The following is a 24924-nucleotide window of genomic DNA, read 5'->3' on the forward strand; positions in this document are numbered from 1 at the left end:
AATTCCAGGTCAGCCTGAGCTAGAAAGAGACCCTACCTCAAAAAAAAAAAAAAAAAAAAAAAACCCTAAAAAATCTTATTTTCTGCCGGGCGTGGTGGCGCACGCCTTTAATCCCAGCACTCTTTGGGAGGCAGAGGTAGGAGGATCACAGTGAATTCAAGGCCACCCTGGGACTACACAGTGAATTCCAGGTCAGCCTGAGCGAGAGTGAGACTCTACCTCCAAAAACAAAAACAAAAACAAAAAGTTATTTTCTAATCAGCATAATTCCTAGCTGGGCATCCAGAAATATCATCCCTTGAATGGCTTCCTTCATTAACATCCCCAAACTTGCTTCCTCCCAGCCTGGACACACTCCCAACTCCAGATGAGTCTGTGACCCTCTTATTCAGAGTGATGGTTCTAAATCCAAAGTCCAAGGATTTCTGAACAGTTGCAATGAGGCAGGAAAAAACCATGGAACTGCAGGACAGTACCAGAGGACTCTAGCTCCAGCTGTTTCAGTAAGCTCCCTCTAACAGACACACACACCCTCCCACACCCACACATACCAAACATGGACAGCCCAGCTTGTGACTCTCCACTTAATTTCTTTCTTTTCTTTTTTTTTTTCAAGGTAGGGTCTCACTTTAGCCCAGGCTGACCTGGAATTTACCATGTAGTCGCATGGTGGCCTAGAACTCATGGTGATCCTCCTACCTTTGTCTCCTGAGTGCTAGGATTAAAAGGTGTGTGCCACCATGCCCGGTTTCCACTTAATTTCTTCCAACCTTTTCTGGCCATATCTGTGTAACACTGTGTGGTATGATTAACAAAGGCAGGACGGCTAAGCAGATCACACAGCAAGCCCAAAGCCCACTCAGGATTTTGTTTGTCCTTTTAGAACAACTGACTATCCATCTATCAACTTAGATAGCACTGGCTCAGACCAGACAGGGGAATGAATGAACGCTCGACCTTGCGAGGGCCTGCTTGCCAGGCTGACATCAAGGGTTATGTGAACAGTTACCAATAAAGTCACCCTGCCCTCCCGAGTGGTGGCCAGGGAAGTCGGGGTTCGGCCAAACTTCCTCCTTCCCTGTTAGTGCTCCCAGGGATAGATGCCAGATCACTGACAGCCTCCAAGGCCACAGGCCACCTGCTGAAATGTTCCAGAATAGCAAGAAAAAAAAAATGTCACACAGTGCAAAAAATAGAAACAATATTTATTGTTTCCTATTAAAATAGGGTGCTTTCATGGGGAAAGAGTGTGCAAAAACAGCCTTCCTATATCCTGGATTTTCCCACTTATCCCGACAGGCTGGGACTGTCCTCATTGTGTAGGAGGGAACATTCAACTTCTCCTGATAAATAAGGCAATTATAGTTTAACTTTTATTATTTACTTATATAAAAATATCAAAATCCAACAGTTAACAGGCTGTCCATTATTGGGTATGTCCATCTAGTCCATTTGGACAGGTAAATGTGGGCTTTGAGCCCATATATATATATATATATGACGTAGGATTAGACTGCACCCTAGAAATCAGTTGGGTTTTCCTAGCTAGGGACTGAAGAACATCCCACTTTCTGGTTTGTTAGTTGAAAACAGGTAAAGTACCTTCAGTGAGAGACAGACGTCACCTCTTTAGCAAGGAATACTTTGGGTATCGTGGGACCAGCAATCAACCAGCAGGTGGCAACATGGTCACAGACAGTAGGTCTACAAGCTACTCACTCCATTTCTAAATTCTCTTGAGTCCCCCTGGACAAGAGTGAATTCAAGTTTCAAAATGGCACACCGAGTTATACAAGGCAGAGGATGTCATTAAGGCAATGGTTTCACCATATGTTCATGCACAGAGCTCTGACCCCACCATCCCCCTCCCCTCACCCTTCAGGACTATCATAGTCCTGTCCACTGCTTCTCCTTGATGACAGTTTCCCGGCATCCAGAAGCCTTGGACAGCTTTCAGCCTCACAAGTTTGGGGCGACCCAATTAAGGAACTTCATGGCAACTTCAAAGCCAAGGAAACAGGCCTAAGAAGGGGTTGAGAAAAAAAACAAAAAAAGCCAACAGGAGTGTAACTATCTGTAGATAGCATCCCACAGCACCACTTTTGGTTAGCCCCTCCCACCCCATATGACTAAAGCAAGCTAAGCTGGTTTGATGGTACACACCTACAAACCCAGCACTCCCTAAGCTGAAGCAGAAATAATTCAGGTTGGAAACCAGCTAGGAATACACAGCAGGACTCTTATCAATTTTTTTTTTTTTTTAAAGCAACCTGTACTCTCATTCCCAAGTGGAAAAGAATATTCATGATTCATGTCCTAAACTAGATATGGCAACACACAGCTGTGCTCCTAGCACTCAGCAGGCTGAGGAAGCAGTATCAAGGCCAGCCTGGACTACAAAATCAAAGGAGGGAGGAAGAAAGGGAGGGGGGGAAGGAGGAAGAAAGGAGGAGCTGATGTTACCTATACAAGACCTGAGTAATAGGAGGAAAAAAATGACATAACATCAAAATAGAAGTGATTGTAGTTGGAAAGAAGGAATTCACTAGAGGGGGAAGTGGGGGGAGGGTAACGGGTGGGGATTATGACTCTGGCATATGTATATTTATGGAAATTGTCTATTAAAAAGTTTAAAACACCCTGCTACCACACAGGGACTGGCTAAGACCTTCAAGATCCCACAGTGAATACCATACTTCCCCTGAGGAGGGTCCCCAAGGTAACAAAGTGGGGCTTGAGGATAGAAAGAATATATAACCTGTTATATATTAAATAAAATTAATTTCTTTGTCAGGCATGGTGGCGCACACCTTTAATCCCAGCACTTGGGAGGCAGAGGTAGGAGAATTGCCATGAGTTCAAAGCCACCCTGAGACTACATAGTGAATTCCAGGTCAGCCTGGGGTAGAGTGAGATCTCGAAAAATCAAAATAAATAAATTAATTTAATTAATTTTCTTTTCAGTACAAAAAGCCAGGCATGGTGGCATATACCTTTCATCCCGGCACTGGGGAGGAATAGTTAGGAAGACTACCGTGAGTTTGAGGCCACCCTAATACTACATAGAAGATTCCAGGTCAGTGTGGGCTAGAGCGAGACCATACCTTGAAAAAACAAAAGAAAAAAGCTCGGCATGGTGGCACATGGCCTTTAATCACAGCACTCAGGAGGCAGAAGTAGGAGGGGATCATGGTGAGTCTGACGCTACCCTGAGTCTACATAATAAATTCAAGGTGGGGCTGGAGAGACGGCTTAGTGGTTAAGCGCTTGCCTGTGAAGCCTAAGGACCCCGGTTCGAGGCTCGGTTCCCCAGGACCCACGTTAGCCAGATGCACAAGGGGGCGCACGTGTCTGGAGTTCGTTTGCAGTGGCTGGAAGCCCTGGCGCGCCCTTTCTCTCCCTCTATCTGTCATTCTCTCTGTCTGTCGCTCTCAAATAAATAAATAAAAAATGAACAAAAAATAATTTAAAAATAAAAAATAAATAAATAAAAAATAAATAAATTCAAGGTGAGCCTGGGCCAGAGCAAGACCTTACTTTAAAAAAGAAAAAAGGAAAAGAAAAGAAAAGAGCCGGGTGTGGAGGCACACACGTTTAATCTCAGCACTCGGGAGGCGGAGATAGGAGGATCACTGTGAGTTCGAGGCCACCCTGAGATTACATAGTAAATTCCAGGCCAGCCTGAGCTTGAATGAGACCTTACCTCGAAACCCCCCCCCCAAAAAAAAAAAGAAAAGAAAAGGGGCTGGATAGATGGCTTAGCAATTAAAGGTGCTTGCTTGCAAAGCCTGATGGCTTGGGTTCAATACTCCAGTACCCATGTTAAACCAGCTGCACAAAGTGGTGCATAAGTCTGGAGTTTTCAGTAGCAGGAGACCCTGGCAAGCCCATACTCATTTTCTCTCTTTATTTGCCTTGTCTCTCTCTCTCTCTTTCTCAAGTGAATAAAAAAATTTAAAAAAATAAAAATGGGAAAAGCAGGCTGGAGAGATTACTTAGTGGTTAAGGCACTTGCCTGCAAAGCCAAAGGACCCATGTAAGCCAGATGCACAAGGTGGCACATGTATATGGAGTTTGTTTGCAATAACTGAAGGCCTCAAGTACCCATTCTCTCTCTCAAATAAAAATTTATTTTATTTTTTTTTTTTTTGAGATAGGGTCCCGCTCTAGCCCAGGTTGACCTGGAACTCATTATGTAGTCTCAGGCAGGCCTCAAACTCACAGCAATCCTCCCACCTCTGTCTGCTGAGTGCTAAGATTAAAGGCCTGTGCTACCACACCTTGGGGCTTTTAACTTTAAATACATACATACATACATATAGGTAGGAGGATCACTGTGAGTTCGAGGCCACCATGAGACTACATAGTGAATTCCAGGTCAGCCTGAGCTAGAGTGAGACCCTACCTCGCAAAAAAAGAAGAAGAAAAAAAAAAAGATCAAAGCCCCTGACCAGAGCTCCAAAGGCAATATTGCCAACTTCACGAATGTGGGCAGATAAGGAGGCATCCAGTTGAGCCTGGGATTTGGGTCCTCAATACAATCCAAAGTACAAGCAAAAGTCAGCTCACTGTACCCAGCTCTGAGCCCAGAAGGACAAATCATGTCCCCTGCCAGATCCTCACCGCATTGGCTGGGAAGGCTCGGATCATCACCGCAGTGAAACCCTTGTACAAGGATGTGACACCTTCTTCACGGATCAGCTCTCTCAGTACATCTCTGAAACCATTAGGATATTTTCCAGGAGGTGCTGCAAGGTAGAATCCAAGTTTTAAGGCTTTAGAAAGCTTCTCGATATGACCATGACAACCCATGTGGGATTAATATAATAGTTAAATCTTCCGCTAGGGTCCTGCCAGCACCAGGGATAGTATACTTTAAGGGGCATCTAGAGCTACAACATGGTTCACCTTGGGCAAGGGCACAAAGGTTCATATTACTGTTATAAGGGAGTGGAAAATAGGAAGAAGCTGGGTGTGGTGGCGCACGCCTTTAATCCCAGCACTTGGGAAGCAGAGGTAGGAGGATTGCCATGAGTTTCAGGCCACCCTGAGACCCCATAGTGAATTCCAGGTCAGCCTGGGCTAGCGTGAGACCCTACCTTGAAAAACAAAACAAAACAAAATGCAGAGGAAGAATCAAACAGCATTTTGTTGTGGAGGGGAGGGAGAGTAGATTTGATTTCTCATCTATTTATTTGCTGAGGCTGACAGGAAAACAAGCCTAGGGTTCCTAGAAGATAAATGTGAGGGAGAAGGTGGGCCAGATTGATGTCTATACTGTCATGGAGAGTTTTTGCCTCCAACAACTTAAGAACTTTGCACTCAGTAGGCCTGCTAGTGAAAAATCTGCCTGTAATCCCTGCATTTGGGAGATGGATGTAGGAAGATGAGGAATTCAAGATTATCCTCAGCTACAAAGCAAGTTCAAGGCCAGCTTGAGCTACATGAGTCCTTGTCTCATACACAATAGAGCTGGACGTGGTGGCGCACACCTTTAATCCCAGCACTCAAGAGGCAGAAGTAGGAGGATCACGTTGAGTTCGAGGTCACCCTGAAACTACATAGTGAATTCCTGGTCAGCCTGGGCTACAGTGAGACCCTACCTCAAAAAACAAAACACACTAAACAAACAAAACAAAACAGCCCGACAACTCTGCACCCCAGGGGTGGCCAGTTAGAACCTGTTATCCACATCCACCCCACTCACCAGTCTGGAAGCGGGACTTGAGAACATCTGGGGGAATTGCCACAGCCCAGTTGAAGATCCCTGCGAATCCACCAGCGATCAGGATCCGAGGTGCGCTGAGCTCACTGACCCTGCAGAACACCAACCAGAGCCCCAGTCATGGCCTGACAGTGGCCTTCAGACCACTGCCTCTGCAGCAAACAGGGAAGTTACTGAAAGAGAAGCTGGCTGGAGGAAGGAGGTCCAAGGTCCATGACAAGGCAGTTGCCACTCCTTGAAAAAGGTTCCATGCTTTTTTTTTTTCAAGGTAGGGTCTTGTTCTAGCCTAGGCTGAACTGGAATTCACTATCCAATCTCAGGGTGGCCTGGAACTCACAGCGATCCTCCTACCTCTACCTCCCAAGGGCTAGGATTAAAGGCATGTGCCACCACATCTGGCTATATTTCATTTTTTTTTTTTTAAATATTTGTTCACAAGGAGAGAGAGAGAATGAAAATGGGCACACCAGGGCCAATAGCCACTACAAACAAACTCCAGGAACATGGGCCACTTTGAGCATCTGGCTTTACATGGGTACTGGGGAATTAAACCCTGGTCATTAGGCATTGCAAGCAAGTGCCTTAACCAATGAACCATTTCTCCATCCCTGTATTTTATTTTATTTATTTATTTGAGAGAGAGAGAGGCAGAGAGAATGGGCATGCCAGGGCCTTGAGCTACTGCAAACAAGCTCCAGATGCTTACACCATCTTGTGCATCTGGGTTTACGTGGGTACTGGGGAATCAAACCTGGGTACTTTGGCTTTGCAGGCAAGTGCCTGAACCACTAAGCCATCTCTCCAGCCCGTCACACAGCTATTTAAAAGACTCCTCCGTTGAGTGAAGCCCAGAGCACAGAGAGTTAGCTGAGCCTCAGTAAAATGCAAGAGGAAAGTACACAGGGAGCCGGGAACAAGTCTCACTTCTACTTTCAGACCCACCCACAGGAAAGGGTGACGCACCCAGGAATGGGACAAGTGGCTTCTATGTTCTAAAGCTCTTTTCACCTCTTTCCCTCTGGAGTGAAGATATTTTTCAGCCATTCGTATGTCATGAAATACATCCCACTGGCTGGAACATCTGTCAGTGTCAAGAAAGAAGTAGATTAAAAGTCTGTAAAATCTGCAGACTGGCACTGGGCTCCTCAAAAATCCCTGAGAAGTTCCTTAGAAGCCACATCCTATCTGCAATGACACTTCGCAGCTATCAGACGCTGCTCCAAGCTCAGCACTGGTGTGAGTATAACTGAAATAAATATTTCATCTGTCAAATCCCCTGTAAGGTAGCCACTACTGAAAAGCCAACTTCAAGTAGTTCTAACCACAACTAAGGCAGATATCTGGCCTTCCTCCAACCTGCCATTTCAGGACAGGAGTGTCTCACTTACTGTCAGGAACCCTGCCTCTCAAAACCAGGAAGAGGGCTGAGTGGACCTTAACAGAAGAGCACTGCCCAGCTGGCAGGCACAGGTCCCGGGGAGAACCCCATCATTCCTAAATTATTCTTCCAACTCTGGTGGCCTGTGATTTCCATACCTGTGGCCATGATTTCCAGATAATAGTCAGCCACTGCCCTCCAACCAACACTGTCAGAATTGTCACCTCTGAAGACAGAAAGGATAGACTGTCCCTCGATCCTTACCTGTGTTGGATAAGATTGCTCACAGCCAGTAAGCACACACACACTGCTGGTCTTGTCAGAGTGTGGCATGTGCCAACACTAACCTGGCCATTTAGATAAGAGTCTCTGTGACAGACTCTCCTCAGAGGACCTTCCTAAGTGACCTCAAGTAGAGGGTTTCAAAGTTACCTCGCATGAGGGTGAGCACAGTCCCTTTGTAGATGCCTCGGATCCCAAATTCTTGATATAGCTTCTTTGCGCAGTCTAAGGTACCAGTGTACTTGGTTTCCCCCGAGGAAGCCTGAATCTGGGAAGGACAGAAGGTTGTCAAGCCAGAAACAGCAACACTGAAGTGAAAAGATCAAGCAGGATATAGAAGACTAGAAGGTGAGAAGGAAAACAACATAAATAATAATAATAAAAGCCAAAAGTAAGGGCTGGAGAGATGGCTTAGCGATTAAGCACTTGCTTATGAAGCCTAAGGACCCTGGTTTAAGGCTTGATTCCCCAGGACCCACGTAAGCCAGATGCACAAGGTGCGCATGCATCTGGAGTTCGTTTGCAGTGTCTGAAGGCCCTAGTATGCCCATTCTCTCTCTCTCTGCCTCTTTCTCTCTCTGTCACTCTCAAATAAATGAATAAATAAATAACTAAGAAAACCAAAGTGAGAAGAGAAGCTGTAATCATGCATTACACTAATGAAAGAACTGCTGCCAAATTAGTATTTAGAATATACAATACTGGGAAAGACATTACCAATTAAATCTAAGAGGCAATATCACAAAATAGACACATATTGTCTAGAAATAAAATCAAATGTTAGAAAAATTTTAAAATTCCCAAAGAAGAACATTTTAGAATTAAATGGTTTATTGAAAAATCCTGCTGGACATGGTGGCACATGACTTTAATCCCAGCATTCAGGAGGCAAAGATAGGTAGATCGCCATGGGTTCAAGGCCACCCTGAGACTACATAGTGAATTTCAGGTCACCCTGGGCTAGAGTAAGACCCTACCTCGAAAAACAAAACAAGAAATCTGTATCTTTTTTTATTTATTTGCAAGGAGACAGAGAGAGAATAAGAATGGGTGAATCAGGGCCTCCTCCTGCTGCAAACAAACTCCAGATGCAGGAGCCATTCTGTGCATCTAGCTTTAGGTGGGTACTTGGCAATCAAACCCAGATTGGCAGGCTTTGCAAGCAAGTGCCTTAACTGCTGAGCCACCTCTCCAATCCTCCAAAGTTGTGCTTGTTTGGTATTTATCCAGGTTCAGTTCCCAGTACCCACCTTAAGCCAGATGCATAGAATGGCTCATGCATCTGGGGTTCAATTTCAGTGGCTAGAGGCCCAGGTGCACCCATTCTCTCTACTTGCCTCTCTCTCTCAAATAAATAAATAAAATATTAAAGGTGGGGGCTGGAGAGATAGCTTAGAGGTTCAGGCGCTGGTTTGCAAAAGCAAAGGACCCAGGTTCCCTTCCCCAGGACCCATGTAAGCAAATGCACAAAGGGGCGTACACATCTGTAGTTTGTTGTTGTTGTTTTCTTTTCTTTTTTTTTTCGAGGTAGGGTCTCAAGTCTAGCCCAGGCTGACCTGGAATTCACTATGGAGTCTCAGAATGGCCTCGAACTCACAGCGATCCTCCTACCTCTGCCTCCAGAGTGCTGAGATTAAAGATGTGTGCCACCATGCCCGGCCACATCTGTAGTTTCTTTGCAGTGGGTGAAAGCCCTGGCGTGCCTATTCTCCCTCTCTGCTCATTTCTCTCTCTCAAATAAATAAATAAAATTTTAAACTTTTTTTTTTAAAAGGCTGGTGCCAGGCGTGGTGGCGCATGCCTTTAATCCCAACACCCAGAAGGCAGACTGCCATGAGTTTGAGTCTACCCTGAGACTCCATAGTGAATTCCAGGTCAGCCTAGGCTACAGTGAAATCCTACCTCTGGGCGCGGGAGGAGGGGCGGGGTGCAGAAGGTTGGAGGGATGTCTCAGCAGTTAAGGTATTTGCCTATCAAGCCTGAGGATCCAGGCTCAATTCCCTAGTACCCATGTAAGCCGGAGGCACAAGGCAGCACATGCTTCTGGAATTCATTTGGCATTGCTGGAGTCCGTGGTGTGCCCAATCTCTCTATCTCTCAAACAAACAAATTAAGGGAGCTAGAGAACTGGCTTAGCAATTAAGGCACTTGCCTGTGAATCCTAAGGACTCAGGTTCATTTCCCCAGTACCCACGTAAGCCAGATGCACAAGGTGGCACATGTGTCTAGAGTGTTTGCAGTGGCTAGAGGCCTTGGCATGCCATTCTCTCTCTTTGACTCTTTCTTTCTCTCTGAAATAAATATAAATAAAATATATTTTTAAAAAGTTTAAGAAGGGGGCTGGGGCAATGGCTTAGCGGTTAAGCGCTTGCCTGTGAAGCCTAAGGACCCCGGTTCGAGGCTCGGTTCCCCAGGTCCCACGTTAGCCAGATGCACAAGGGGGCGCACGCGTCTGGAATTCGTTTGCAGAGGCTGGAAGCCCTGGCGCGCCCATTCTCTCTCTCTCCCTCTATCTGTCTTTCTCTCTGTGTCTATCGCTCTCAAATAAATAAATAAATAATAAAAAGAAAAATTTAATTAAAAAAAAAGTTTAAGAAGGCTGGGTTAACAGAAACGGGGTATGGGGGATGGGTCAGTACAGTGCTTGCTGCACAAACATGAAGACATAAGTTTGGTTCCCCAGAACCCCATAGACTGACCTGGAACTCCCCCTGTATCCCAGGCTGGCTTTGAACTCAAGTAGATGCCCACCTCAGTCTCCTGAGTGCTGAGCTACCAGGCATGAGTCACCACACCTTGCTGCCTTTCAGAGTTGTTTTGTTTTGTTTTCCGAGGTAGGGTCTCACTTTAGCTCAGGCTGACCTGGAATTCACAGTGTAGTCAGTCTCAGAGTAGCCTTGAACTTACAGCAATCCTCCTACTTCTGCCTCCCCAGTGCTGGAATTAAAGGTGTGCAACACTATACCTGGCCCATTCAAAGTTTTTATTTTTATTTATTTATTTTTGTTTATTTTTATTTATTTATTTGAGAGCGACAGACACAGAGAGGAAGAGGGAGAGGGAGAGAGAGAGAGAGAGAGAGAGAATGGGCGCGCCAGTGCCTCCAGCCACTGCAAACGAATTCCAGACGCATGCACCCCCTTGTGTATCTGGCTAACGTGGGTCCTGGGGAATCCAGCCTCGAACCGGGGTCCTTATGCTTCACAGGCAAGCGCTTAACCACTAAGCCATCTCTCCAGCCCTATTTTTATTTATATATCAGAGAAAGAAAAAGGCAGAAAGAGAGAGAGAGAATATGGGTGTGCCAGAGCCTCCAGCCACTGCAAACAAAATGCAGATGCATGTGTCTGTCACCTTGTGCATCTAGCTTTACATGGGTCCTGGAATATTGAACATAGATCCTTTGGCTTTGCAGGTAAGCACCTTAACAGCTAAGCTATCTCTCCAGGCCACATTCAGAGTTTTTATTTTTATTTATTTATTTGAGAGCAACAGACAGAGATAGAAAGAGGCAGATAGAAAGAATGGGCGCACCAGGGCCTCCAGCCACTGCAAACGAACTCCAGATGCGTGCGCCCTCTTGTGCATCTGGCTAACGTGGGTCCTGGGGAACTGAGCCTTGAAGCGGGGTCCTTAGGCTTCACAGGCAAGCACTTAACCACTAAATCATCTCTCCAACCCACTTTCAGAGTTTTTAATGGAGCTACTGCCAAGGCTCTGGATTGATGCATCAGGTGACATTTTGTTGACTTGTTATTGTCATACTATTCTACTTCTATTTGTTTAGTTTTGGTGTTCTGGGAAATGGGTTAGTGTTTTAAAGACAGAGTTTCACTACATAGCCCTGGATGTATGATCCATGTTTCTGAAAACCTTGTTTTGTACAACTGATCTAAAGACTCTGTCGAGGGTAAGAGGATATAAATGAAAATCCATGCACCAGGCATAGGGGAGGCCAAACTAAAGTAAGAGGATCATAAGTTCAAGGCCAGTCAAAGCTACACATAAAGATCATGATTCCGGGGTCCTGCAAAGCCAAAGGACCTACGTTTGATTCCTCAGGACCCACCTAAACCAGATGCACAAGATGGCATATATGTCTGGAGTTCATTTGCAGTGCTAGATGCCCTTGCATGCTCATTCTCTCTCTCCTTCTGTCTGACTACGTCTCTCTCAAATAAATAAATAAAAATATTTTTTTAAAAAAAGAGCCAGGTGTGGTGGTACACACCCTTAATCCCAGCACTCAGGAGGCACAGATAGGAGGATTGCCATGAGTTCAAAACCACTCTGAGACTACAGTGAATTCTAGGTCAGCATGAGCTAGAGTGAGACCCTGTCTCAAAAAAAAAAAATTAGAGTATACTGAATGGGAAGGGTTTGATGTTTCCATCCAGGTCACACCACTCTTACCTGTAATAAGCACTTGATCCGTTCTCCAGGGGTCATTATCCCTGTGGTGAACACACCAGATAACATCCCAGCTGCAAACAGTTGTGGGTAGCTGTATTTAAAATAATAATAATTAAAAAAAAAAAAACCAGAAGCAACCATTTGTGATTAACCAAAGACAGAAGGAATCTCAGCAGAGAATGGTTGTAGAAGGGAAAATAAGTAGTTGGACTGAGAAGCAGCACAGCCACACATCAATCCAGATTTTATACAAAAGTCAAATTCTAGGTAATTCTGATGTCAAATTTCTCAGCATGACAGGCTGGTTCTGAAACCCACTCATACTAGGTGCTGTGGTAGTTTGATAGTGTGAAGGTATGGCCCTATCGAGTCAGGTGTTTGGTAAGACCAGGCTTGTAACTTGGGTCTTTCGCTGCATGGATGGAGGAGGTTTCACTGGAGGTGGATCCTGGGGACTCTAGCAGGTGTTTTGTTTTGTTTTTTGAGATAGGGTCTCACTCTAGCTCAGGCTGACCTGGAATTCACTATGCAGTCTCATGGCAATCCTCCTACCTCTGCCTCCCAAGTGCTGGAATTGAAGGTGTGCACTGCCACACCCAGCAAGCTTTAGCATGTTTGAGGACAGATCTTGATTCCAGCCCAAAGGTGTGCTGAGAGCAGCCAGAGATCTGCCAGGTTGTGCTTGCTTGTGGTGCTGGCAGTTGGTGGTCTCTCTGCTTGGATCTATGAATGGGAGCCAGTTTCTTGTGCCATTCATGGTGTTCCCCTGGACTCTGGCAGCCTGAAATAAATCTGTTTCTCTCTGAGACTGGCTGGATGTGCATCCCAGCAATGCGGAGCTGACTACAGTAGGTACACACTGTGAATCCTTCATCCATGGAAAAACGTTTACACTAAGGCAGGGTTTTGACCTGTGAGCCTGTTGTGTTCAGTGTCTGTGGACAAAATACCAGGCTTGTCGGAGCCTTAATTTACTATCTGTAATATATTAGGTTGTTGTAGGGCAGGGGACCTTCTAATCCAAGACCTGGATCTCAGCAGACTCCAGTTCTCCTCCAATCTCACTTCTCCTTGGCCACCAAGGGCCTAAGAACACTAAGCTGAGACTCAAGCAGAATAGCTTCCAAGTCAGGAGGAATGGCTGTGGCCATGTCCACAGGCTGAGAGGTTGCCAGGCCAGTGCTGAGGAACATACTATAAGATGCTGAGGATAGCTAAGTCAGGGTTGGTAGTCATGGCACGAGGGTCCTGTGTCCATGTGAAGAATGGTCCCTTCGGTGGCCAGAGTTATGGGTTTTCACTGTAGCGCCCACAGAATGAATCACCCTGAGTCTGAGGCTCCTAGTGTCTATCACCATAGCAGTCTATGTAGCAACTTCTCCTCTTCCTGGGCTCAGTAATACCTGCATGGACTGTGGGCAATGGGACACAAAGTTACATTCAGTTCTTCAACGGAAACCCTACCATGTAGAAAACGTTGCTGACAAATTAAACAAACTTGCCTGGGCATAAAGCTCCTCTACTCCAAACCGCTGACAATGGAGCCTTCAGGCCAGACTCATCTACAAGGACCCTAAGACAAGGAAAACGGATGCCAAAAGGCAATAGACAGCTGGGTGTGGTGGCGCACGCCTTTAGTCCCAGCACTCTGGAGGCAGAGGTAGGAGGATCGCCGTGAGTTCGAGGCCACCCTGAGACTTCATAATATATATTACATATAAATCATATAATATTTTTTAAAGGGCTGGAGAGATGAATTAGCAATTAAGACACTTGCCTGTGAAGCCTAAAGACCCAGGTTCAATTCCCAATACCTAAGTAAAACCAGATGTACAAGGTAGCACATGCATCTGGAGTTCATTTGCAGTGGCTAGAGGCCCTGGCATGCACATTCTCTATCTGCCCCCACCCAAAATAAAGCAAAATAAAATATTTAAAATAAAAAATACAATAAAAGGTTGTACTCTTATATCCCCTTTTCCCTGTACTCATTCTATTGAGGGTCCTCTTCAGTGGGGTTATTGTTATTTGGTTTGTCTTTCTTTTTATTTGTTTCTTGAGAGAGAAGTCTTGGTATTTTTTTCCAGGTTGGCCTTGAACTCTTGGCAGGTGCCACTGGGCTGACTTGTGAAGTATTTGTGTTTTTGTTTTTGTTTTTTTGTGAGGCAGGGTGTCACACCAGCCCAGGCTGACCTGGAATTTACTATATAGTCTCAGGTTGGCCTGGAATTCATGGTGATCCTCCTACCTCCGCCTTCTGAGTGCTGGAATTATAGGCATGCACCACTGTGCCCAGCCTTGGCTTTGCATTTTTTAAATATTTTATTTACTTATTTGAGAGAGAGAAGAGAGAAAGAGGTAGATAGATTTTTTTTTAATCTTTATTTTTATTTATTTGAGAGCAACAGAAAGAGAAAGAGGCATATAGATTGAGATGGGCACACAAGGGCCTCCAGCCACTGCAAACAAACTCTAGATGCATGAGCCACCTTGTGCATCTGTCTTATGTGGGTCCTGGGGGTCCTTAGGCTTCATAGGCAAGCGCTTAACCACTAAGCTTTCTCTCCAGCCCCAAGAGGTAGAGGTAGATAGAGAAATGAGTGCTCCAGAGCCTCTAGGCTCTGCAAATAAACTCTAGAAGCATGTGCAACCTTGTGCATCTGGTTTACATAGGTACTGGGGAAATCAAGCCTGATCCTTGGGTCCTTAAGCAGACACTCACCTTAACCTCTAAGCCATCTCTCCAACCCCTCGATATTTTTTTTTTTTTTAGGTAGGGTCTCACTTTAGCTCAGGCTGACCTGGAATTCTCTATGTAGTCTCAAGGTGGCCTTGAACTCATGGTGATCCTCCTACCTCTGCCTCCTGAGTGCTGGGATTAAAGGCGTGTGTCACCATGTCCAGCTTGACCCCTGCATTTTTGAATTCTTTTGTTTTGTTTTGTTTTTCCAGATAGGGTCTTGCTCTAGCCCAGGCTGACCTGGAATTCACTAGGTAGTCTCAAGCTTGCCTCGAACTCACAGAAATCCTCCTACCTCTATCTGCCAAGTACTGAGATTAAATGTGGGCTCCCCCACACCCACCCAGGCTGGCTTTGAATTCACTATGTGGCTAAGGATATCCTTGAACTCCTAAGCTTTCTGCCTCTATTTTTTTTTTTTTTTCTGTGATTTTTCAAGGTAGGGTCTCACTCTAGCCCAGGCTGACCATGAAACTCACTATGTAGTCTCAGAGTATCCTTGAACTCATGGAGCTCCTCCTACTTCTGCCTCCCAACTGCTAAGTGTGCCACCACACATGGCTACTCTAAAAAAAAAAAAAAAAAAAATCAGAATCAGCCCATTACACCTCACCAGGGCCCCAGCTGAAACCATAGAGTAATTGGGGAAATGAGCAACACTGCTGTTTCTTGGTGAACTTGGTATCAGCACAAGGGTGAAGGAGACAGACATAGAGAACACTCAACTGCTACCAAATCAGAAATCCAGAGACACAGAGGCTCCCAAGACTCCATCACTGAAGTAGACCTAAAACAAACCCAACATGGCTCAGGGAAATATGCAGAAGAGGGGGCAGAAAAATTGTTAGAGCCACAAGGTGGGACTTTATGCACAGAGACACTGCCTCTTACCCATAAATGATGGCTATCCCCACAAGTCCAAGGGGATAACTGGCAATGAGGAGGGTCCCTTCCGAGGGGGTACAGACAGGGATAAAGGTAAAGATGGTACCAACATGTGCTGTTTACACACTGAGTATGTACATAACTAATAAATTTTTTTTAAAGTTATTTTCAAGGAGAGAGAGAATGAGAATGGGTATGCCAGGGCCTGTTTGCCAGAATTCCCTTAGGACACATCACACCATAGATAAGGACAGTGCTGAGTGCTGCAGGCTTGTGAATACTCACTTTAGAACATCATCTGGAGATTTCTGCTGTAGTCTCTTTCCCAAGCCAAAGCCAAAGAAGCATACAGCGAACATGGGGGTGACCCCAATGATGGGTGCAGCCATGCCCCGATATAGCCCTGTGATGCCCTGCAAGGAAGCACAGAAGTAAATCTGTTTTCAGACACCTTTTAATTTATTTTTATTTTTATTTATTTATTTGAGAGTGACAAAGAGAAAGAGGCAGAGAGAGAGAGAGAGCGAGAATGGGCACACCAGCGCCTCCAGCCACAGCAAACGAACTCCTGACATGTGTGCCCCCCTTGTGCATCTGGCTAATGTGATATGGGTCCTGGAGAATCGAGCCTCAAACCAGGATCCTTAGGCTTCACAGTCAAGCACTTAACCGTTAACTGCTAAGCCATCTCTCCAGCCCTCAGACACCTTTACTTACAGTTTTCAGTGCTAAGGATCAAACCTAGGAATATTCTTCCACTGAACTACACATCCAATCCACCAGCACCCTTTAGGCCATGGAAATGGGAAAGCTTGTGACTTCCTTCACTTCTTCCTTTTTTTCCCCCAGATAAACATTTATATTTATGAGAGAGAGAGGGTGGGAGGAAGAGAGAAAGAGAATAGGTGTACCAGGCCCTCAAGCCACTGCAAACAAACTCCAGATGCATGCACCACATGCATCTAGCTTCATGGATTCTGGGGAGTCAAACATGGGTCCTTAGGCTCCCCAGGCAAGTGCCTTAACCATCTTTCCAGTCTCTCTCTCTCTCTCTCTCTCTTTTTGGTTTTTTCAAGGTAGGGTCTCACTCTAGCTCAGACTGACCTGGAATTCACTATGTAGTCTCAGGTTGGCTTTGAACTCACAGCGATCCTCCTACTTCTGTCTCCCCAGTGCTGGTATTAAAGTCATGTGCCACCATGCCCAGCCCTAAGCTAAGATTTTTATTCATTATTTATTTGTAATCAGAGGAAGAGAGAATGGGTGCACCAAGACCTCTTGCCACTGCAACTGAACTCTAGCTGCATATGGATTTGGCTTTATGTGGATACTGGGAAATTAAACCCAAGCCACCAGAGTTTGTAAGCAAACACCTTTAACCATTGAGCCATCTTTCTAGCCCTGGTTCTATAATTTATTTATTTATTTTTGTTGTTTTGAGGTAGGGTTTCACTGTAGCTCAGGCTGACTTGAAATTCACTATGTAGTCTCAGGCTAGCCTAAAACTCATGGTGAACCTTCTACCTCTGCCTCCCAAGGGTTAGTGTTAAAGGCATGTGCCACCAAGCCTAGCTTCATTTTTATTGATTTTCCTATCTCCAACTATTTCTTACTAATACTTCAATATCTACTCCCAACTTCTAAAAGAAAGAAGCAGTTTATTGGCCTTATTCGTCTGTATAATGATCCCAGGAGCTAGAATTATCAAGACTCCACAACAGATGTCAATGGGAAGACATCAGGGAGCATGGGAGGTCAGCTGCAGCGATGGGCTAGACCTCCAGCAGAATCAGTTATCCTATTCCCCACGGGGGGGGGGGGGGGGGGGGAGGGTAGGGTTGTTAACAAACCCTGAATGTGGTTCTATAAGAAATGCTCAGCACCAGATACCATACCTCTTTAACAAGAGTCTTCCGGAAACAGTCAAAGGTCCCAGAGTACAAAGGAGGCTGTCCAGGAGCAGATGGTGGCTGTGTCTGCAGTCGGACCTGATAACAGAAGTTAAAATAATCAATCAACTACCAGCACTATCAGCAGCAGTAGCCCAATTGTCCTCCTCCTAGATCTGGTTCTTTTTGTTTGTTTGTTTTTGAAAGAACTTGTTTTTATAATCTCTTATACTAGGTAAACACTTTCCCACTGAACTATATCCCAAGATGGTCTCAAACTCACTACGTACCAGAGGATGACCTTGAACTCATGATCCTCCTGCCTCTACCTCCTAAGTGTTGAGGATACAATACCACCATGCCCGGTTTCAACTGTTTTTTCTTTTTTTTGAGGTAGAGTTTCACTCTAGTCCTGGCTGACCTGGAATTCACTATGTGTTCTCAGGGTGGCCTTGAACTCATGGCACTCCTCCTACCTCTGCCTCCCAAGTGCTGTGATCAAAGGCATGTGACATCATGCCTGCCCCCTCCAATTTTTTTTTTTTTTTCATTCTAGCACAGGCTGACCTAGAATTCACTATGTAGTATAAGACTGGCCTCAAGTTCATCCATGATCCTCCTACCTTGGCCTCCCAAGTGCTGGTATTAAAGCCCACCACACCCAGCCAAAAATATTTTTTACTTATTTATCTGCATGTACATTGTGTGTGTGTGTGTGTGTGTGTGTGTGTGTGTGTGTGTGTGTGTGTGTCTTGCTGGCTACAAATGAACAACAAATAAATGTGCCACTTTTTGCATTCTGCTTTATGTGGGTGTCTGAGGGATTAAACCTGGGCCAGAAAGCATTGCGAGTACCTTTGGCCACTAAGCCATATGCCCAGCCCCTAATTTTATATTTTTTAGAGGGGAAGGCTGGCTATTTTTGGTTTGTTTGTTTTCATAGTAGGGTGGCAGTCCAGCCCAGGCTCTCCTAGCACTCACTCTGTAGTCCCAAGCTGGCCTTGAGATCACAGCATTTGCTACCATGCCTGGTTTGGATTTTTTTTTTTTTAAGGCATGGCCTCACTCTCACTCAGGCTGACTTGGCACTCACTTGGTAGCCCCAGGCTGGCCTCAAACTCATGGTAATCCTCCTATCTCAGCCTCCCAAGTACTGGCATTTAAGGCCTGTGCCATCATTCCCAGCTTATCTTTTTTATTTTTTATTTTTTCAAGGTAGGGTCTCACTCTGGCCCAGGCTGACCTGGAATTCACTCTGTAGTCTCAGGGTGGCCTCGAACTCACAGCCATCCTCCTACCTCTGCCTCACAAGTGCTGTGATTAAAGGCATGCGCCACCACACCCAGCCCCTTGTTTTCATTTTTAATAACCTTTATACTTATCTCATTGTGATATCAGCCCTCCTAACCAGTTGAGGACACTGAAGGTCTACTCACACCTTTGATCCTAGCACTCAGGAGGCAGAGGTAAAAGAGGATTGATGTGAGTTCCAGGCCATTAGCCTGAGCTAAAGTGAGAGCTTGGGCTTCAGTAAGATTCTGAGAGAAAAGAAAGGAGGGAGGGAGGAACGGAAGGAGGGGCTGGAGATGGCTAGTAGGTAAGGTACTAGCCAATAAAGGCTAAGAACCTGCAGGGGTCTGTAGTTCATTTGCAGCATCTAGAGGCCCTGGTGCTCCCATTCTCTCTGTTGGATGTGATGGTGCACACATTTAATTCCAGCACCTGGGAGTCAGAGGTAGGAGAATCGCTGTGAGTTCGAGGCCAGCCTGAGACTACATAGTGAACTCTAGGTCAACATGGGCTTGAACAAGACCTCACCTTCAAAAACAAAACAAAACAAGATAGTGTGACAACACGTGCCTTTAATCCCAGCATTAGGGAGGCAGAAGTAGGAGGATCACCATGCATTCAAGGCCACCCTGAGACTACATAGTGAACTGCAGGTCAGCCTGAACTATAGGGAGACCAAAAACCAAAACAAAAAGAAATCTCTGTCCCCACTTTACAACCTGACAGTCTCAAGGGTTGTGCTATATAATAAGGGTAAGGGAGGGCTGGAGAGATGGCTTAACAGTTAAGGTGTTTGCCTGTAAAGCCAAAGGACCCAGATTTGATGCCCTAGGACCCATGTAAGCCAGATGCACAAGAGGGCACATGCATCTGGAGTTCGTTTGCAGTGGGTGGAGGCCCTGGCACACCTATTCTCTTTCTCTCCCTCTCTCTGCTTCTTTCTTTCTCTCAAATAAAGTTTTGTTTTTGTTTTTGTTTTTTCAAATAAGGGTAAAAGAATTTCACGGGTCTGCTTACTCTTTGTAGTAGTTTGAATACATGGCCCCAATATATTCAGTTCTTTATTGTTTGTAGTTTGCGTCTGCAGCCACCTGGCTGGAGGCAGTGTCACTGAGTGGATCTTAAGGTGTGGTGGTGGGTTTCAGATTTCAATCTAAAGATATGCAAAGTATGCCTAGCAGGAGTTCCTGAAGTGTGATGTGGTTTTGACCTTTAGGCTTGTACTTCTCTCTCTCTGCTTGGTCCTGTGAAGGCAGGCCAGCTTCTTCTGCCATTTATGGAACTTCCCCTGGATCTGTAGGATTCAATAAATATCCCTTCCTCCATAACTGTGCCTAGTCTGGAAGTTCATCTCAGTGAACCTGAAGCTGCCTGCTACACTCTTCTAGTCAGAACTCAGCCAGCTTTAAAAAAAAAAGGTATTTATTTATTTTAAATTTAATTATATTTATTTGATAGAGAGGGAAAAACAGGCAGATAAGAGAGAGAATGGTCATGCCAGGGCCTTTAGCCATGCAAATGAACTCCAGATGCATGCACCACTTCTCTTCAGCCCTAATTTTTATTTTTTAAAATATATTTATTAGAGACAGGGAGTGGGAGAGAGTGAGAATGGGCACACCAGGGCCTCTAGCCACTGCAAATGAACTAAAGATATATGCACCACCACATGTACCTGGCTTGCATGGGACCTGGAGAATCCGACCTGGGTTCTTAGGCTTCGCAGGCATGCACCTTAACTGCTAAGTCATCTCTCTAGCCCTCAACAGGTTTTCTTTATTTTTTTTTTTTTTGTTATTTCTTTTGCAGCAAGCCCAAAAAACTGGCCATTTATTTATTTATTTATTTTGGTTTGTCGAGGTAGGGTCTCACTCTGGTCCAGGCTGACCTGGAATTAACTCTGTCATCCCAGGGTGGTCTTGAACTCATGGCAATCCTCCTACCTCTGCCTCCTGAATGCTGGGATTAAAGGCGTGCGCCACCACACCCGGCAAAACTGGCCTTTTAAAATTTTTTTTGCTTATTTTTATTTATTTATTTGAGAGAGAAAGAGGGGGAGAGAGAGAGAGAGAGAATGGGCACACCAGGGCCTCCAGCCACTGCAAACGAACTCCAGATGCATGTGCCACCTTGTGCTTCTGGCTTCCATGGGAACTGGGGAATTAAGCCTCGAACCGGGGTCCTTAGGCTTCACAGGCAAGCGCTTAACCACTAAGCCATCTCTCCCCACCTTTTTATTGCAAGAAAGTGAGAGTGACAGCAAGAGCAAGAGAATTGGTGCTCTAGAGCCTCCAGCACTGCACTAGAACGCCACCTGTATGCACCACCTTGTGCGCATGTGCAACCTTGCACGCTTACATCACTGGGCTTACGTGGGTCCTAAGAGAGTCGATCATGGGACTTCAGGTTTCACAGGCAAGCGCCTTAACAGCTAAGCCATCTCTCCAGTCCCAGCTTTTCTTTCTTTTTTTTTTTTTTTCCAATATTTTATTTATTATTTGCAGAGAGAGAGAATGAGTATGAGTGAGTCAGGGACACTTGCCACTGCCACAATCTCCAGACAAGGCGCCACTCTATGCATCTGGTTTTATGTGGGCACTGAAGATTTGAAACCAGGCTGTCAGGCTGTGCATGCAAGCACCTTTAACCACTGAGCCATCTCTCCAGTCCTCAGTCAGCTTTTCAATGCCTGTCCCAATATCACCTTCCGTAAAAATTATTTCAAGTCCCAATTCTGAAGTGTAGCAGTTCTCGGTTTAATACATCATGTGGGCCATGGCTCAGTTTCCTTGAACCTCTGAAAGTGCCTTTCAGGTCAGCCTTTATTTGGTGCCCACCTAGCTCTCTAAGGTCAAAAGGACAGCAGTCAGCAATCTGTGGTTTTGGTTTACAGCAAAAAGAGATTTTCGGGTTGTCACCATGCCAAAGGAGCATTTTCAGTCATTTATAATTCAGTACAGAGGTCACTGGGTTCTTTCTGGGAGTAATATCAAGAACAAGAGGACACAGGAAGAGGAGCAATATTTATATAAGGCAGAAAATACATTTAAAATTTTTTTTTTATTAAGTCTCAGATGTCTGCAACTAAGAAGATCTCTGCTGGCTCTGCACCAAAAGAAAAGTATAGAGGTCAGATCACTGTCCCTTTCTGTTACTTGAAATGACCTCTGACTTAGAAGCAGTAATACACACAGCATTTACTGACTGCTACATGTTGGGAGCTATGAACCAAACCTCGGCCATGTTAACAGAAACCACCATATAGCAAGTTAAGTTTCTACTTCCTCACCTAATATTCAACTACCAGAAACAATGGGATCGTACACCTGGCTAAACACTCCCCCATCCTGCCAGTAGCTGATGAAGAAACCAAGGCATTGCGGTTTAACCAGTAACTCTGTGATATTTGCCCTAGCCACAGCCCCTTCCCCCTACAACCCTATATAAACCTACATGTAGAATAAATTCTCGGGCTGGAGAGATGGCTTAGCGGTTAAGTGTTTGCCTGTGAAGCCTAAGGACCCCGGTTCGAGGCTCGGTTCCCCAGGTCCCATGTTAGCCAGATGCACAAGGGGGCGCACGAGTCTGGAGTTCCTTTGCAGTGGCTGGAAGCCCTGGCTCGCCCATTCTCTCTCTCTCCCTCTATCTGTCTTTCTCTCTGTGTCTGTCACTCTCAAATAAATAAATAAAAAATGAACAAAAAATATTAAAAAAAAAAAAAAAAGAAAGAATAAACTCTCAAGGTCTTGACAAACACCTAGCATGGTCTCCTTCTTGTGTCTGTTTGCCTTTTCCCACCCAGGTTGACTTCTCCTTGAGTCCTTGTTCAACTCCCCGCTGGCCGGGGCACTACACATCAGAATTTACATTGCCCAACTCTACAGAATCACCCCAGTATGAGCTCTTGCTCAAGGAAGCTTCACTCTAAATAAAAAGCATCAACGAGCCTATTATCCAAGAGAAAGAACCCATGGTACTATTTTCCTGTGGAGGAAATTAGATCCAACATTCTACCAAGCCCTCCTTAATCCCACATAGGGTTATCATCTTATAAGGCTCATTCATGTCTTAGCCATGGTAGTGGCGCATGTCTTTAATCCCAGCACTTGGGAGGAAGAGGTAGGAGGATCACTGTGAGTTCCAGGCCAGCCTGAGACAACATAGTGAATTCAAGATCAGTTAGAGTTATCTGAACAAACAGTTATCTTGAACAAACAAACAACAACAACAAAAACCTCACATCTTTTCTGGGTTCCATACCCAATAATATAAAAATTCATAATGTCTTTTCCCCAAAGAACCACTTTGGCTATGACCTGTCATTTCCCTTCAAGACTTTATCCATGAAAAATGTTAGAAAAGTAGATAGTGTGGATAGTGTGGGCCAGGCATGGTGGCAAACGCCTTTAATCCCAGCACTTAGGAGGCAGAAGTAGAAGGATCACCATGAGTTCAAGGCTACCCTGAGACTACAGGGCAAATTCTAGGTCAGCCTGAGCTACCTCGGGGAAAAAAAAAGTACATAGGGAAGCTTCAAATACAGAGTCATGTAGATAGATATGGACTTTGATCTCCAACAAAGCCTTGCTGGAAGTGTTGCAAAGGGAAAAATTGAGGAATGATATGAGGAAAGATCAGGGAAGGTTTCATGAGTTCCCTCTCTCCTGGGACTCAGTTTGACCATGACCATGGCTTCCTCACCTAAGAGTTGAGAAGAGCACACTGGCTGATGATCTGCTTTCCTTAGACGGGGCTCAGTTACTGGGTAGAGACATCATGGCTGCCAACAGGGGTGACTCTATGCACAAGATTATGCACCCTACCCTACATTACAGGTTCAAAATGTCTGGCTGCCTTCTTGCACATGGAAAAGTACCAAAGAGAAGGCAAGGTGGTGGTAGCTGACCAGAATGGATGATTGTGTCAAATGACACCTCCGCCTTGTGGGAGACCTTTTTCTTCGGTTTGTCTTCCTGCAGCTGGCTTTTACAGGGAACCTGTCTCAATCTTGATGATAAAATAATAGGGTTCACTCAAGAGGCAGAGGTCAGAGGATCGCTGTGAGTTTGAGGTCAGCCTGAGACTGCACTGTAAATTTCCAAGTCGGCCTGGGCTGAGGGAAGACCCTCCCTCAAAACGAAAGGAAACAAAACAAAACATCAGGGTTAACTGGAAACAGAGGTTTAGGGAAATGCTTTTCTGTTCCCACTCCCAAAAGAAATGGTGCAGTAGAGACAGTGAGACAGAGACTGAAACAGGAGCTCTGGATAAGCTGGCTCTCTGGGCTGCGAGGTGCAGTTTTTGCCCACTTCGGAGACACTGATTTCCTTAATGTTTCCTTCTTGTTTTGTCGTTTTATTTTGATTTTATTGAGGTGCTGCGGGTGAGGGTACGCTCTGACAAGTAAGCTACATACCCGCCCCCCAAATCCTCTCTAGATTCTTATGGTCCCCGCCTCTGAGCCAGGGGAAGCGCCTCGACTTTGGGGGAGCCCTACTTTGTCCGACCCCCCTACACCCCACCTCGGGGCCTTCTCCCCAAACCCCCATGGCCCTCCGCGCACCTTGACCGTGTCCAGAGGGTGGCCCACGAACACCAGGCACACGCCGCCAAACCCTCCGGCCAGCAGGTTCTTGAAGGGACTGATGGGCTTCGTCTCCTCGGCCATGGTCACTCGTGCGACCGGCTGGCTGTCAGCGCGCTCGCGGCGGTCTCACTCCACTGCCCAGGCTCCACCGCCGGCGCCCCGCGACCTTTAGCCTACATTGGGGTGGGCGGGGCCTGAGCCCGGGGCGACTCGCGGAGGACCCAGCGGGGCCCATCCCGGCTTCCGTCCCGGAGCTGCTTCCGGCCGCGGCCCCGCCCCTTTGGGCGGGCCTTTCTCAGTCAAGCCTCGTGGACGGGGTGTTTTTTTTTTTGGACGCGGCATCCCACAGGCTCTTTCCTCCGGGAAGTCGGCTCGGATTTAAATGTGTTTTTTGTTGTTGTTTTGGTTTTGTTTTTTTCCTTTGGGTTCTGGGTTCATGTGTATCCACGCACTCAACGGAGGTCGCTTTGCACCTCGCTGATGTGCCAGGCACCCTTCTTAGGTGTTGGAGGGACAGCGCACAGGTCCCTAAGAAGCTTAACAAGAGCCTGGCGTGGTGGCACAAATATATATAATCCCAGCACTTGGGTGGCCAAGGTAGGAGGATCGCCCTGAGACTACATAGTCAATAAAAGAAGTTTAACAAACCAAAGATAAATGAAAATTACATTTGTATGTCACATGATAATAACTGCTGCGGAGAAACTTTTAGGAAGAATTCCAGAATGTGTGGAA

General features: G+C 45.7%; 1 protein-coding gene across 1 annotated transcript; it reads right to left on the reverse strand.

Annotated features, from left to right (window-relative positions):
* Positions 1–1188: 1188 nt before the first annotated feature.
* Slc25a20 (solute carrier family 25 member 20) lies at positions 1189–24375 on the reverse strand. The gene is made up of 9 exons (XM_045136381.1): positions 24166–24375; positions 17319–17411; positions 15709–15836; positions 11799–11889; positions 7536–7653; positions 6734–6806; positions 5708–5817; positions 4624–4748; positions 1189–2022 (listed from the first exon to the last, which is right to left on the reverse strand). Exons 1-9 carry the CDS (start codon positions 24268–24270, stop codon positions 1960–1962), a joined length of 906 nt encoding a protein of 301 aa, XP_044992316.1. The 5' UTR covers positions 24271–24375; the 3' UTR covers positions 1189–1959.
* Positions 24376–24924: the final 549 nt, after the last annotated feature.

This window comes from Jaculus jaculus, chromosome 17 (assembly GCF_020740685.1).
Source record: "Jaculus jaculus isolate mJacJac1 chromosome 17, mJacJac1.mat.Y.cur, whole genome shotgun sequence".
NCBI classification, from domain to species: Eukaryota; Metazoa; Chordata; class Mammalia; order Rodentia; family Dipodidae; genus Jaculus; species Jaculus jaculus.